General features: G+C 35.3%; 1 protein-coding gene and 1 non-coding gene across 2 annotated transcripts; both read right to left on the bottom strand.

The window, feature by feature from the left end:
- Nucleotides 1-6819: 6819 nt before the first annotated feature.
- On the bottom strand, nucleotides 6820-8337 carry LOC113277806. The gene is made up of 4 exons (XM_026526801.1): nucleotides 8131-8337; nucleotides 7972-8030; nucleotides 7769-7853; nucleotides 6820-7332 (listed from the first exon to the last, which is right to left on the bottom strand). The coding sequence occupies exons 1-4, from the start codon at nucleotides 8195-8197 to the stop codon at nucleotides 7073-7075; spliced, it is 471 nt and encodes a 156-aa protein (XP_026382586.1). The 5' UTR covers nucleotides 8198-8337; the 3' UTR covers nucleotides 6820-7072.
- Nucleotides 8338-12608: 4271 nt separating this feature from the next.
- Nucleotides 12609-12681, bottom strand: TRNAF-GAA. Its single transcript has one exon. It is a non-coding gene; the product is annotated as a tRNA-Phe (tRNA).
- Between the last annotated feature and the right edge of the window lie 4618 nt (nucleotides 12682-17299).

Raw genomic sequence — 17299 nt, 5'->3', positions numbered from 1 at the left:
CACGTTTATATATCTTAAAGGCTTTTAAGGCATCGTCCTTCCCTCTAAGCAAATAAACCTGACAGTACCTCGTACAATCATCTATAAAAGTGACAAACCATTTCTTACAACCTCTAGTTTGAACTAACTTCATGTCAACTACGTATGAATGAATCAATTCTAATGGTTTAATGTTTCTCTGGACATTCTTCCTGAATGATTTCTTAGCATGCTTAGATTCTACGTAAATCTCACACTTATGACTTTTATCTAAAGTGAATTTGGGTATGCAGCCTACGCTAGCCATTTTATGCATTGATTTGTAATTTACATGACCAAGTCTACCATGCCAAACATTCGATGACACACACATGTAAGCAGAAGAATCATTCAATTTCACTTCAGGACAGGTTACATTAAGTTTGTAAAGACCCCTAGTCTTATAACCCTTACCCACATAATCATTGCCCTTAGTTACTATAAGTTTTCCAGACTCAATTGAAACTTTAAAACCCTTATCATCTAAAACAGAACAAGAAACAAGATTTTTGCAGATGTCTGGAACATGAAGAACTTCATTAAATGTGAGAGTCTTTCCAGATGTGAGCTTTAGACCGACCTTTCCTTTTCCTGCAACCTCTGATGCAGATGAGTTACACATATAGAGTTCCTCGCCTTCCCCTACCCTCTGGTAGGAGGTGAACAGGTCTTTGTTCCCACAAACATTCTTGGTATCTCCAGAGTCTACCCACCAGTCCATCACATTGGTCACCAAATTAACTTCAGACACTACAACAGAAAACTCATCCTTGTTCTTTTCAACCAAGTTAGCATTATCCTTCTTGTCCTTACGATGTCTACAGTGAACTGTCATATGGTCAGTAACTCCACACGCACAACAAGCACCCTTAATTTTAATAATGCTAGACTCTGGTTTTCGAAACATACCTTTCTTGGGAGGACCACGCTTAGAGTTACGATTGTTACTCTCACCTTTTCCAGCTTTGGAAGATCTATGTTCAGTCATATGAGCTTTATTACTCATGGACCTTGCAGAAGACATGTTCTTATATTTGGAGCACAACAACTCTTACACTTGAATCTTCTTCCCTAATTCAACCACGTTGATCTCGCCAGTTTCATGTCTTAGCTTTTTCTTGTACTCAGACCAGGAAGTTGGTAACTTCTCAATTACCGCAGATACTTGAAACGTCTCATCAATGACCATACCTTCAGCAAGAATCTCATTAATAATCTGTTGAAATTCGAGGAATTGATCAACAACAGGCTTATCATTCGTCATCTTGAAGTCCATAAACTTCTCCATCAGAAATTTCTTGCTCCCTGCAGTCTCCGCTTGATACTTTGCTTCTAACGCAGTCCATAAATCATAAGCACTGAAATTTTCATTAGCATTGTAAAAATCATACATCGTATCTTCCAAACCATTCATGATATGATTTTTCTCCAGATCCACCGCTTGTTATACTCGATCACCTCCTCAGTTAAAGCTTCAGCATTCATCAATTCATCATGTGGAACAAGTACATAATCCAGTTCATGATGGCTTAAATAAAACAACATATTGGATTGCCATCTCTTGAAATCCTTTCCATTAAACTTCTTTGGTCTTTCAACGTCGTTCTTTCCCATTGTTACAAGGAAACTAATGTGTTAAGATTGTTGGAGTCTTGCAACAATAGAAAAACGTCAGATGTATCAAACAATAAATATAAATAACCGTATCAAACAACTCTACCACGAACAAATTGATGAGGGCAGAATCACAGGTTCAACAAGCTGTCCTTAACACATTAGTTCGCGGGTATACTCTAAAGTAATGCTAAACCCCAACGTGCGAAGATGTGTACAGGATAAGACTGCCCGATATAACTTGTATTAGCACAATACAAGTTACCCACTCTTAAACTCAGCAACGGGGATGGAAGTAAAACGCCGCACGAAAATAAAAGCAAGAAGATGATAAAAAGTAGACCTAGAGATGGTTGCTGCTTGTGTGTTTTGAAAAGAGATTTTCGAGTTGTATTTATAGGAAAATTAACTATCAAATCAAGTTAGGTTTAGGTTTTTTCTTATAAAACGAGTTTTGTTTCTTGTAAAACAATTAAACACAAAAAAGGAATTTTTTCCATAAATAAAACTCTTAAATAAATTATTTATCAAGTTAAAAACTTGCAAAAAATAATTTCAAGTAGACACGGACTTGGTGCTTGGTACACGCGCATGTGCATGGGTCGAAACATGTATTTTTCTCCCCACCCGCTCCACCCACATTGTTTTACAACATATCCATGAGAACATGGTAATATAGTGGAGCACCTCTTTAGTTTTCCACAATGTGGGACTAAAGGTTCCATTTCATTCACTCAAAAATGAGTGAGTATCCTTAGACCCTTAGGTCATGAGATCAAACCACACCAAGACCAAAAAATCATTTATTAAATAACTCATTTTCTCCAACACGGATAAATTTCCGGACGCTAAGCATTTTCTTTGCACGTGGCACACACAATGCAATATTAGAAGTAATTGTAGAGGTCATATCCAAAAGCCAAAGCCACAAAAAGGTACCGCTCATGAAAAGGCCGAAGATGAGCGTCTTCAAAAACTAACTCCGAAACAACGAGAGGAGGACAAGAACAAAAATAAAGCGGAGTATGAAGCGAATGGGTTACTATGGAAGGATTTTCAACATCATTGGGATTTAATGGTACACTCAATGTCCGTGGCCGAGTTCGAATCCTATTTGGAGAGTTTTATTGGGCTATGGAAGAAGAATTACGAGAAATGTGTGGTTTATTGCATGAAGGAATTGTTGGATCCTTACAAGAAAAAATTTGTGTATGCTTACACCTACCAACACTTGCATTACAAGAATGAGGCGACAAGTATCGCGGAAGGATCTAATGGACGTTTGAAAAGCTTGCTCCGAGGGAGCCAAAACACTATGGTTATGGTACAAGAAGCCATCCATGAATACACCAAGGCTGATATCATCAAGATAACCGCGCAAATGGAAGAGAGTAGGATGAAAATCATCACAAGATACAAGGATTACCATTGGTTGATTAGACATTTAAACTATAGGGTATCTCATAGGGCAATCATTTCTATGATGAAGGATTACAAATATTATGTGGAAAAGAGACGGGGAGAAGAAGAATTGTATGTTCATGTATGACGATGACGGCCTTCGAATTTCCGTTTCGTCACATGATTGTGAGGTACCAACAAGGAATTCCTTTTGAAATCATTGATCCGTTTTGGAAGCAACTAACTTTCAAACCACCCCCAACCGAAGAACCACTCGAATCCTTTATGGACACGGATATTGGAAGAGAACTCATCGAGAAATTCGCAAAAAAGATAGTTTGGGACGAAAAGTTTTGATGTACGACTTAAAACTAGCCGCTAACCCCCATATGGTACCGGTCGGAGAACCAACGGTGCTACCGCCGACGGGAAGACCACCTACCAACATGGATAGGAAGGAAGAAAGGAAAGAGTTTAAGGTCGCAATGAGTACCGGCAAAAACCCGTTATTGAGTCATAAAAGAATCGTTTGTCAACATGAGCGTGAAGACGCTAAATATGAAGAGGCGAAGGTTCCAAAGAAAAGGGGTCGACCGATGAAGGGGGAAAGCGGGACAAGTAGCTCACAAGCCAAGACAAATGTTTCAAACGTTCCTTCACAAATTGAGAATGAAGAGGCACCGGCTAAGAGGAAAAGGGGTCGACCAAAGAAGGGAGAAAGCGGGACAAGTAGCGCATATTTTGGTCCTTTCAAATGATCCATTCGCTCCTTCGCAACATGAGGATCCAATCGATCATTTTCAAGTAAGTCAAGCGCCAAACAATCTAATTGTTCCTTCCCAAGAGAGCCAAGTACAACACGAGTATCAAGGATACGTGCATGGAAGGGACAAGCAAGACAAAAGGGTTCAATGGTGACTATAAGGGCCGCTCTTGGTGATGGATGCACGCCTAGGGATGAACGCGGAAGACCCCATCGAGCGTGTTACACCATATTCGAGGAGTATTACTCGAAACTTCCTGAAATCGTTAACCCTTATGTGTTATCTACCGACGACGTGGATGCGGATGAGAATTGTGGTTATCACGTTGCGTCGGAACAAATAGGCCGTATAAGTTTGGCGGACGATGAGAACCTAACCCAATGCCAATACTTTAGAAAGATGATGGCCTTGAGCTTATAAGAAGACAAGGAATTTTACATTTCGATGATTAAGGAAGGAAAAACAAGACAAGATAAAGAAGTGATTTTTGAAAAATGGTTGCTAGAGTACATGGGCCAAAGGGGAATGGACCAATTACCCGACAATATTGGATGTGTATGCCTCTATGTGGTCATCTCTTGGCGGAAACGTGGAGTTGCGTTGTTCATCTATTTGGTAAGGGATCATGCTACACATACACACCAAAATACACCATTTGGGATAAATCGCTTAAGGATCGGAGAATTGTTTTATTCAAAAATAACAACATGCATTATATCGGTCTTAGAGTACGTGATGATTGTCCATTACCACCGCTAGATGGGTTTCATGAGGTCTCGGAGGTCACCAAGGAGTGGCTAAAAAAATACGATCCCAACATGAGGAGATGGGAGGAATTAATCGTGCCGGATCGATTCGATGGTCTACATTTGTTGGAATGAGTATTTTCCTTATGTTAAAAACTTGATCTATCGGATGCTTATATTTTGTCGCTTTCTTATATTGTATTTTGCAAACTTGAACCAAGCTTAATGAATGAAAGTGATTTGTCTTTTTTGGGTACGTTGGACTCATGAAATTTGTTACATAATCGGTCTCCTAATACGTTTTTAAAGTCCGATTCTAGAGTTAGTCTGCTGCAGCTTTTACAGAATCGGTTTATACTTCAACTGTTATAAACCGATTCTGACTTCAAAAAGGAATCGGTTTATTAAAGAACTATTATAAACCGATTCTGAACAAAACTTGTCTGGGATTATTTCTGAATCGGTCCTTATGTACGATAATGTAATCCGATTTTGGGAAGATAAAGTTACAGAAAAACATAACTAAATAATCGGAGTACATATGGTGTAACATAATCCGATTGTGGACCATTTTCACCTCTCATTAACTCTTAACATTGAAACTAACATGGTGTTATTTCTTAGTGTGAGCTTCAACTATGAATGCCGCTTTGAAATGATAAAACTGCTCTCCTCTTCAAGCTTTATATACATCTTGTGCGCGAACCTGTCCCCTCTGTACCTATCAAGAAACTCATTGTACATGATGCATAATTTCCTAACATGATTCGTTCTTGAACAAATGTAGGATGGCTCATAACTATAGCGTGGTCTCTTGCCCGGATGTTTAATGAAATGACCCCAACCAACGTTAATCCAAAATATAGTATGATCTTTAGGATCTTCGGGAAGATCCTTAAGAATGTAAAAGTTTCTAATCCATTCTGTCTCTTCATCAACATCCTTCATTCTTTCCCTTAGTTGGAATTGCTCTTGACCTCGTTTCTTTGCCTTGAGTTTCTCTTCATATTTTTCGCAGATGATGACGATGATATGATTTCTTTTGTAGTTATTTGTTTGCTTAACACATACTCTCATTACATTAACATATTTGTTTTTAGTTGTTTGTTCGCTTCTTTTGCGTATCTCTTCTTCCATTGCCGCAGTTGATTTGGTTGTTCGCTTGCATCTTCTAAGTATGTGTTCGATTGAATTGGTAGTTGATGATGATGGACTTGACATCTCCAAATGAAAAAAAAAATAACAATGGAGAAAGATTTCTTTGGATTAGGTAGTGTATGAAAGAGAATAGGCTATCCTCTTTATATACACAAAGTACCAACGGCTATAATTTCAAATTCAAAAAATAACCATTAAAAGTAACAATCGGATTATACGTATGCACTAATAATCCGATTCTTAATTTGTCTACAAATCCGAAAATCAACCAAGAATCGGTTTATACGTGTATTAACGTAAACCGATTGACGTTGATGTTCACCCAGAATCGGGTTATGTAGTTACATAAAAAAAAAACGATAGCTACAACAATCAGACTATTACAGTGCACACATAAACCGATTCTGGGTAGATTTTCAGAAAATTTGATGAGTGAATTTCAAAGATTTAGAGGTAAATCATTGTAGAATACCTCTTAGAAGGAATGGATTAAAGAGATTTAACTCAATCACTTGAATTGTTTGTTATTGATTTTTTTTTCAAAACCCACAATGAAATTAAATTTCAATTGTTGTTTTGGATTGATTAAGATTTAGTTTTGATGGAAATTGAAAATGAATTTTGATTAATGATTTTTGTATTTGTTAATAAAGTGATTATGATTTTGTGTCAGAATAATCAAATTTTCTTTAAGGGTTAATTTAGTATTTTACCATCTTTGAGACACTCCATATCCTTCTCTTTAGGTTGGTTGAAGTAATTCATAGACCCAATTAAATGTCATAGATCCCAATTTAGCCGGGATTCAAATGCATGGGAGCACAGGATGCAACATATAGCTGTAAGCTTGGCCTAATAGTGGGCACTTAGTGCTGTTCGAATTCTTTTATATTCTTTCTAATAAATTCTAGCTAGACTGTGTGTTAGAGTAGAATGAACTCTTTGATGCTTCAAAAAAACATACCATCTGCCCCTTAAAGCCACAGTCATTAGTTAATTTTTAATTAAAAAATTGACATTAAACTGAAGTTCGAAACTGATTTACCAGCTAGCTCCCATAACATTGCAGAAAGTGAATTAATACTACTAGTTAATACTGAATCCCCAGAAAGTGATCGTGCACTAATACTGTATACAAACAGATAATTTTCAATATAGAGATATATAAATATTAATCAGAAAAATGTACTTTCTCTGTACAAAAATCAGACCCTAACCCTAAGAAACTGCAGCATTTTCTGCAATGCTGTTCACAGCTTCATTTATGTATCAAACCCTTTTAATTCTTTCCTAATTATAGTTTCTTTTTCCTTTGGTTTACACATATCCCACACCTCAAACAAACAAAAAAAACAAAAAACACTCGGGCTTTTAGTTATGAATTGGTGGTTTTCTCCTGGCTGTTGTGTAATCCATCCCAGCTATATCGATGATATCAGGGTAATGCGCCGCACCAACATCCTCCCCATGCTCAGCCGGAATATGTGATGATGCTTTGATAGAATCAACCTTCTCTTTGTTTTCATGCAGTTTTCCGCTCCTTTTTTTGCTTGGCTTTGAACCAACTTTAGTAGTCGGAGTTGGGGATGTTGTTGTTGCTGTCTTTGTTAAAAGTTTTCTTGTTCTCATACCTGCAATAGTAATATTGAGTTTGATCGTTTAGATTATGGGTTTTGCATGAAACTTCAAATGAATTAAGTGTTAATCAAGTACTAACAATATTTGAAGTTAATAAGACAAATAATTAAAAAAAAAAAAAAAAACTTGGACTATAATAATAATGGAGACAATATGTCTCGTGTTATACATGGTCACCATGCACCGTACATTAGTGATTTTTCGTAAATGGTCTTGTTAATCTGTGACCCATTTCTCTCTTATTAATCAAAACTGTCCTAGCTAAATTATGAACGGGATTTTAATGGTGTTTAGGTATGTGATTTCTAGGTCCGTAATAATCTTCATGGATCATTGGTAGCCTGTGATGAATGATGATTGATCTCTTAGTGGTCTTATTAGCTACTACTCTAGATAATGATGAGGATGATCTTCTCTCCTTTGCAGTACCTGATGATGATGATAAACAATGGCCATCTCTGCATATAATCACTATTTCTTCATCAACTTCCATCAATTTACTCTTCTGTTCTTCCTGCATTTCCAACAAAAATTAAATCCTCCATTAGTTCCCTCTAAGGACTTCAAAATAGAACAAAAATCTAACAAAATGAAATTCAGCCAAGTATATATATATATATCTAGTAACCAACCTGAATTCTTTGGTTCACAAGTGAATATTGTTGGACTACCTCTTTCTCCAAACGAATTCCTTCAAATAACAAAAAAAGAACAACAAGAATTCAGTAACCAAAACATAACTTCAAAGAGAATGTTTCTACAAATTAAGTTATCATCATTAGTGTACATACCTTGAACATCAACAAGAAGAAGGAGAAAGCAGAAGAAAAGAACAGAGAATGGTAAACAAGTTCTCATTATTTTGCAAGAATCTATGTGATCTGCTAAAAACACTTATAATGATCAAGAAAGTATATGATAATTGAGATCTTTGAACTTTTAGGAGATGGGAGTGTCTTGAGCGGAAGGGGTTTTGGGATTGTGTATGACATAACAAGTGATTCTTTTTGAGTATAAATAAGTATAGAAAGTACACCCACCTTTCTAAGAAAAAATAGATAAAATTTAATTTAAATGGTAATAAAAATAAAATTTTGACAGATTCTAAATTTGAGTTGAAAAAATGGTTGATTTACTTTTTTTCTTGTATATTCATAACTTGGCCCACTCATTAAGGAATTATGTTCCCCTTCTTGGCCCCATGTTAGGGGAATTGAATGGATTGATAGATTGAATCTTAAAAGGATGAAAATATTTTGGTTATTAGGAATTTAGGATGAATCCCATGAAAATATGGTGGTACTAAGATAACTGAGCTGTGTTTTGTCTCATTTTATACCACCTATGATAGGGTTGTGAGTGAACCAATGTTTATGTTTATTTTGCTAGCTGGCTAACTCTTTGGTTTTTGAACTACCTTAAACCAAAACTATCTCCTAGCTATAAGTGTTTTGGCCTAACTTGGTACAACAACCACGCATACAATGTTAGCTCAGAATGTGCCTTGTTATACAATGGAGCGTGCAAAGGCCAAAGGATAGCATACATGCAATCATGCACTTCTCTTCTTCATAAACTATTAAAAATGTGGTCCTGTCCTGCAAATTCTGCAATGCAGAGCATGGATGCATAACATACATATATACTCATGCAGTCATGCTTCTATTTCCAGGTCTTGAGTTGAGGTGTCTGTGAACAGTTTTTCTTTTCAGTCAGGGTTTTTATAGCTTTACCCATCAATCATAATTCACCAAATCAAGCTAATCAGTTATATTGTTTCATTACTTTATATTTCTTTTTAGGGGCGCAATTTGTTGAGAATGAAATTTGGTAGCAATATAATATAGATGATGATGATGATAAGTTTGACTACGCGTTTGTTTCTAGTTAAACAAGAGTCGTTTAAAAATCAAAGGCTAGGGTCCAAATGAATACTGTTGAGCCGTAGAGAAGTGAACAGACAAAGCATGTGGAAATTCTTTGGGGATTTCTTATATTTTTGTGGTTCCTCTGCTTCAAAACTCAGGGTGTAGTTTTATCAGCATCATTGTGGGGGCAACAGAGAAACTCATGTAACCCGTTTGCATGTTATGTTCATGACCAGTACTACGTACCCATTTACATATTTCTATATGTTCTTAGTTCAAATCCACTGCATGGAAAGAACTAAGGGAGCTGGATACGCGTACCGTTGCTGTTGCTGTTGTTGTTGATTGGTCAGGATGTAGTTGTGGGAATTGAATAGCCAAGCGACAAAACCAGGCCACATTTGCAACACTCATACAACACTGAGGCAACACTGAAACGCTTTCTGTTTGCACCTAAATCAAGTAGTGGAACTAACACACCTTCTGGTCTCCCAACTATCCCATGTTGCCATTAACTTGACCTAACCAACTTTGTCTGACATGGGTGCTTGTTCTCCTTCAAAAGGGCACGTCCACGTGGCTGTCGATCTCAGTTGGGTCCAACTAAATGATGTGGCCTGACATGGCCAAGTCGGCTATATCGAGTTCACGAGGGTTGTATGTAGTTTGTGTAGCAATAAAACATAGAGAGGGTCACCATGTCGAGCATGAAAATGAAATAGGCGATAGCAAACAAAATCTCCACTTAAATTCTAGGGCCGGAAATAATGATATGAAAATGAGGGTCATGATTTTATTTGTTCCTTGGCCCCGGACCAAGTGGGAGGAGAAGCCATCCATAACCATAACTGAATGTCATCGACGCGTTGCGGAGTCAAGATCGAAGGTGGGAGGAGACAAATAAAAATCCTACTTTATGAAATCAAAATAATTAAGACTGAAAAGCTTAATCAGAAGATTTGGTATAAAAGTACGTATAATATATGGGGGCAGATGTACTTATATGCCGTTTAACCCTCCACCCTGATTATTGGCCATGAAAATCCACTTTGATTCGTACAATGGTTAGAACATGGTAGTTGAGTTAATAATTTTCGTTAATTATAAAAGTAATGAGTTAGTAAAAGTTTTACCGAATAACACCGAAAAAAGAAAAAAGTAATTAATGAATATTTAACTAGGAAATAAAAAATAAAAAATAAAATAATAGAAATAAACTCTTTCATAGTGTCGTTTAAATCAAATGTCTGGTTTAAGCAAGAATGGAGTTTTATAGGAATCATTACTTAGTCCAATGAATTGCTCTCATTTTTTCTGTGTCGTATATGGATTTTAATATCCTCTTTGGTAAACTGATACTCCCCGTTAGGGTTTTTTTGGTTGACGATGGGCAAGAATTCGATCCTTTACCCTTTCATATCGAAGGTTTAAATGTGTAATTATCTAATGTGTGTAGGATATTTGTATAATTTATATTCTCGAAAAGAAAAGAACAAAAAGAAATCAAAATCCTCGACAAAACGCAGGTTTGAAAAATGCAGCCAATATCCAATAGGATAAGCCAAAATCAAATGTGACTCAGAAGACATTAGTCCCCAGTCCCACTGTCGTTAAAACACTCTAATCAGTCAACCACATTTGTGTCTTGTCACACATTTTCTTCTCAATCATTTTATAATAATTGATGCACCACATTGTTGCCAAACTGAAAAGATGTCTAGTACTATTATATTTGAACTGAACTGAAACTTGGATTTTGTACTTGAAAACAGAATGTTACAGAGAAAACAACAATAGAAACCCAAACATCACCTCTGTAATCTTCATTAGTGTTAGTTTATTATTTCTAAACCCTTACTTAAGTAGTCAGAGAAACCCTTACTTAAGTAGTCAGTCAGGTTGACCAATCAGCTAAGTTCGTGCGCAACACTTTTGACCACAGTAACAAGTTCCTGCATAACACGTGATGTCTTCATGTCAGCCCATAATTTTGCAGACAATGAGTAAGCAATCGCCATATCTGGGTTAATTTTTGTTCTCAAAATAAAAAGATAATTGCAGAGGGTAAAGTGCATCATCACGGTGGAACACGACACAATACATATTAGAGTTGTTTGCTTAGTTAAGAAAAAATAACGAATGATTAAAACCAGAGTGATGTTACAAACGTCTGCATTATACGTAAAAACCATGTTTACAACCACAAACCAGTTCAATAGCCAACAAAGGTATCATGCATGCACCAGCTGAGACCTTGGCAGTCCTAGAAAGTCCGGCGTAATTTTATGTCTATCAGTGTCTGCACTTTCTTAACGTGGTGTGTTTTCCTCGGTGTGCATGTCGACATGCTTAGTAACGCCAAATGTGATGATTAACATGACATCCGATCGTACTGTGCTTGGCCAAGATCATATATTGTGCCGTGTGATATCTAGAAAGACTAAAACTCTAAATTTTAACCAAGCTAATATGATGGGCCATAAATGTACCGGCATCACCAGTTACACCTTTACAAAGACCCATATGATTTTTGCGATGATTTTTGTGACAAAAGTTGTCGAATGCATGTTGGCTCAACCAAGCACCGTCCATGATAGGATCTATATATATGCCATAACGGTTCCCCCTTAAATTGACTATGTTTGATTCTCTTCTTCTCCCATAGATATTGTTGAAACCTATCACATGCTCATGATCATGATCATGATTGTGCATACTGATCATTGTTTCATCTCCTGCAAGTAACCAGATCTCTAATGGAATGGGTCCAAGTCCAACGCTATGTATAAACATACCACTATAATATTCTAAAGTTTCTTTGTTACATCAGATCAGATAAAAAAACACCAACATGCCAACATGTATATAACCAATAGAAATGGAAATTCTTCAACTTGTCTGAAGTATGTCACATGGCATTTAAGTCATGGTATGATGAATTGGCCCAACATCTTGAATTTCTTGATTCCTCTCAAGATATGTCTACAAGCGATAACAACACATCTGTAGAAGTCCAGATGGTGGTGTTTATTTCTGAAGATGCATGAAACAGATGGTATCTACAAGAATAGGAAACCCTTGAGAAAAGAAATCAAATGGCCTTTACCAAGAAACCTATTTGCGGAGGATCGTGAAACTGAGAGGTTCCTGTAGTTGGACCCAAAATTTACACCATGCAGTATTTTGTTTAGATCCATTTGATATAGGCTACCCTAGTTGTATGATCTATAATTGTATAATTATAGACTGTATATAAAAGTGTAAAACACTTGGTCAAGGTTGCATATTTAGTCGATTGTGTCTAAGCGTCACTATTGATCCTTTTCAATACTTAGCATAACTATTTGGTTGCTAAACTGCGAAGTCTTGAAGGTTCCCCAAAAAAAAAAAATGAATAAATATGCGGTGAGCGTGGATCGAACACGCGACCTTCAGATCTTCAGTCTGACGCTCTCCCAACTGAGCTATCCCCGCGCTTGTTGGATAACTGAGTGGGATTAAATTTTAAAAGCCTCTGAACCCTGTTTACCTAGGCTAATTTGACACAACTTTGTCCAGTAAGGTTTTGACGCACCTTTGTCCTGTAAGGTAAACTAAAAAGGGTTAACGAAAACAGTTTTATGGGTTTCGATCGACGTCGGAGAACTGAAACATGACGTGAAACTTGGGGAATATAATTTGGCAATACTTCAGCATGCACTGCCTGATTCTTGTAATGGAAGTTGTTGACCTCGATTTATATAATTTAAACTGAAGATCAGATTCCAGTCATTCCATTATTCAAACAAAAAAAAAGAAGAATAGATTGCATTCCTGGTTTTTATTTTTGCTCATTATCAATCCCATTAAGAAGTGATTCAATATAAACATACAAAGGATTTTCTACCAAACACAACAAAACTAAGTAGGGAACTCTGTGCAGTACCCTGTTTTTGTTTACCCGATATGAATCATTATTTTGTGGGACATTTCCATAATTTTTAGCCTTCACAATTCTCACTCACAAAATCACTATCAGTATTTATGAGATGTTTAGCGCTTCTTCAATGGTGGTTGCGTGTGTTTCCTAGGTGGCAACCAAAACAGGACATTCTCATTCCAATTTTTCCTTAAATTTAGGAGGAAAAAACATTTCATCTCCAATGGTGTTGTTGGTGATTTTTTATAAATTACTCCCTCCATTTCACAAAGATAGTCCGCTTTGACTTTCTCAGAATATTAAGGAGACCATACTATTTTACTTGACTACCCTTAGTTACTTACCTATTTTATTTTAATAAAAATGCTAGTAATAAAGACTATCCAAAATTGTTGTGAGAATTATAAATACGAAATATAAAAGTAAAATTTAAAAGATATCGAATGTATGAAGTATAAACTTTATAAGGAATTTATTTTTTAGAGTTAAGTGTATATTTTCTTAAAAGGAATGAATGATATATTTGTTTCCTCAATTATACTAATTTCTTTAATATTTTAGATTGGGTCACGTTAAAAATGGATTTATGATTATAAAGAATTCAAGGGTATATTAGAGAGTTCATTGAAAAAGTATGACTATAAACAGAAGTTGAACACAATTTTGAAACTGACGAAAAAGGAATAGAGGAAGGTCTTTCAGAAACAGGGGGAGTAAATGCATTTTTTATTTTTAGTAAATTTTACTCCCTCCGTTCCTTTTTAATAGGCTGGTTTCTATAAATAAATGTTTCAAAAAAATAGGCCGGTCTCCTAATTGGGAAAGTCAAATGTTACTTTGATTTTTTGGGACCACTTTTTTATTAACTTCTTTTGATGACAAGTGTCATGTGGACCATTTCACTTTACTTCTTTACTGACAAGTGTCATGGGGACCATTTCACTTCACTTTTTTTATTGACAAGTGTCATGAGGACCACTTTCAATGATTAGTTCCTTAATTTCCTTAAATTTCTCTAAAAACAAAACCAGCCTATTAAAAAGGAACGGAGGGAGTACATTTTATTACACCTAAAGAGGGCTATTTAATATATTGGAATTAATTTTAGGAAGCAAAATCTTACTAGGATAGGTTGACATTGTCAAGGTGAATGTATAAAACTTTTCAACATTTCAACTCGGCTATGATAGCAAAAATGGGTTGGTGTCTTGAAGAAAACCCGGATTCCCTTTGTGGATCAATCTTCAAAGCTAGATACTTCCCAAACACTGACGTAATGCATTTAGACACAAAGGATAAATACTCAGATAGCTGGGTTTGGAAAGGAATAAAAAGTGGCATAGAACAAATTCAAAAGAACTGCTTCTGGAATATTGGAAAAGGAGACAAAATTAACATTTGGCCCGACTATTGGATTCCAGGGGTAAAACCACCAATACTAAATCCTAATAATAACACTGAGAATATAAACTATGTCAAAGATCTCATCAATCCAAACCAGACATGGGATAATAACAAACTCAGAAGATGTTTCGACTTAGATACAGTCACAAAAATCCAACAAATTCCAATACCAGTTGACAACAGGGAAGACAAAGCTGTCTGGAACTTAACCAGCAATGGCAAATTCACGGTAAAATCTCTCTATAAAAATCTAAATAATTACGAAACAGATGGAAGAAACTAGACAAGAATATGGAATTTGAAAGTTTCACCATCAATTAAGATGTTTGTGTGGAAATTAGCAAATTTCATACTTCCAAATAGTATGCGAGTAGTTGCTATCTTACCAAACATAAATAAAACTTGTCAGTTATGCAGTGAACACAACGGAACAATGACATATATGTTTCTTGAATGTAATTTTGTCACTCAAGTTTGGAACCATCTAAATTTCAGTATTCCATATGTTAGAGGTAATGCAATTGATGTCATGATTGGATGAACAATTGGTTTATCAATACCGAAAAAGATGGCACTGATATGAGTTGGGAAGAGCTTTGCATCACTATATCTTGGCATATTTGGAAGGCCAGATGTAACAAAGTTCTAAATAAGAAGGACCAAAATAGTTGGCAGACTGCCATAACAATTGTCATGTACATAAACTCCTATTTGTCAATCAACAGTAAGCATTACAATATCATATAAAGTTTGTACCATGATCCACTCAAAGACCAGAATCTACATATAACCAAATTGACTACTTGGCACTACCCTGGTTTCATGAGATATAGAATAAACATAGCAATATCAATGATGACTGATATCTGTGATTCTGCAATGGCACTAACTGTAGTTGATGATACAGGTCATTGCAAAGAAGCAAGAGGAAAATCATCAGGATGGAACTCCAAGGAACTTCTTGAACTAAATGGAGCTGAAGCTGCTTTCCAGTGGGCTACATAATTAAGTGGACACAACATTGAATTTCAATGCGACTCGGAACCAATATTGCTGCTGTTGCTGATTGGAACGTATGCTAAAGCCAAAACAAACAGATTCAAATATAGTTCTTTTTTTGGAAGCCAGTACAACAAACCTCTTAGCTTTAAAGCTACTTTATTTATTTTAATTAACAGACAAAACAATGCATTGACTGCAAACTTAGCTGTTTACTGTAACAAATCTATCACGTTGGATAGATGGAAAAATGATGAGCTTAGACATCTGATGAACAAACTCAATTTTAGAGATGATTCAGACAGAAATCTAAACTTCATCTAGTCTTTTGTTTAAGATTGTTCCTATATTTTCTTATCAAAAAAAAAATGTCTAAAACTTGACATTCACCTTGACAATGTCTAACAAAAATTAAGCCATGTCATATTCACATTGATTTAAAAAGTTGGGTTGGAGAAGACTTTTAGGGAAAATGAATGTCTATCCTATGTGGAATAAGACATTTACATGGGTTTACTCAATAAATACATTTGTAGATTTGTAGAGATTTAAAAAGAGTCATGAAAATTAATAACTTTGCGAGAATTATATAGAATTAAGCAAACTTTTGTGGAGTTATGCAGAGTTGTAACTTCCACAAAATTTTGTAGAGTCCTGAAGAGTTGTAAAAACAAATTTTATATGGAAATATGCATGATAGAAAATTTATTGTAGCTTGTTTATTATAGTAACTTCAATTAAATTAAAATAAATTATTATTATTTCATATTTAAAATTATTTCTTTTGTTCTATAAAATACAATAAAGTGTAACAATAAATTAAAATAATTATTAATATACATTTGTACATAATAATTAAAATTTTAAAAATATTTTACATAATATAACATAATTTATACTCATCTATAATAGGAGTCTTATAGATTGTGCATTCATGAAATAAAAAAAAAAAAGAGTAAAAAACATTTTTGTAAAAAATTTGGAAGTCTTCCAAAATCTTACATGTTTTGCAAGACTTTTATCAAGGCAAATATATACACAAAAGTCACTCAAAGTCTTAAAAATAGGTAAGTATGCAAAGTCTTTGAATTTTCAAGTTTACAACGAGTAACACAAACTTTAGAAGACCTTTTGACAATCTACAACGAGTAACATAAACTTTGAAAGAGATTTTAAAAGTATATAACCAACAACACAATACTTTGTAAATCCATTAAACTCTTTAGAAATCAATAAAAGTATTTATTGAGTAAACCCATGTTATCTTCACATACATTCCATTGAGAATGTAGCCATCGAGTCAGACGTTTAAGAAAATTGTGCTAAAATCTGACTCTGACTCGAGTATCCGAATAGTTCTCGAGGATGTAAATTTTCGGCACCAAAATCTCTGACTTTTAAAATTATTCGGTTCATATCCTTTATCTTTGGAAAGTACAGCTATTTATTAAAAATCGTATACTATTTTCCGTCCCAAAATTTATTTAAGATAGTCGTTTCCCATTTTGCTTTTCACAACCTCTTCGCAGTTTTTCAATCTCTCGCGTTTATCTATTGTTTTCAGTCTCTCTCATTTCCGAACAAAACTAGGGTTACTAGGGTTTCTAAGACGAGTAGAAAGTTAGGTTAAGATAACTCTTATATCTTCACCTTCTTGTTTACGTATCACTAAAAACTCTAATTCAGTTTTTTGTTGTCCAAAGAAGCTAGCGGTGAGTCTTATGGGTTTTTAGTTTGTTTTTTTTTTTTTTTTTTTTGCAGAAGCATTAT

This window comes from Papaver somniferum, chromosome 5 (assembly GCF_003573695.1).
Source record: "Papaver somniferum cultivar HN1 chromosome 5, ASM357369v1, whole genome shotgun sequence".
Taxonomy (NCBI): Eukaryota; Viridiplantae; Streptophyta; class Magnoliopsida; order Ranunculales; family Papaveraceae; genus Papaver; species Papaver somniferum.
This window is presented reverse-complemented; position numbering and strand designations above follow the sequence as displayed.

What these genes read in the sequence shown, in the direction of transcription:
- LOC113277806 (XM_026526801.1), bottom strand. Translation starts at nt 8,197, where the DNA reads ATGAGAACTTGTTTACCATTCTCTGTTCTTTTCTTCTGCTTTCTCCTT. An exon ending in TCTTCTTGTTGATGTTCAAG is followed by an intron (nt 8,031 to 8,130) that starts GTATGTACACTA and finishes TGTTATTTGAAG; the next exon opens with GAATTCGTTTGGAGAAAGAG. An exon ending in TTGTTTATCATCATCATCAG is followed by an intron (nt 7,333 to 7,768) that starts GTACTGCAAAGG and finishes TTACTATTGCAG; the next exon opens with GTATGAGAACAAGAAAACTT.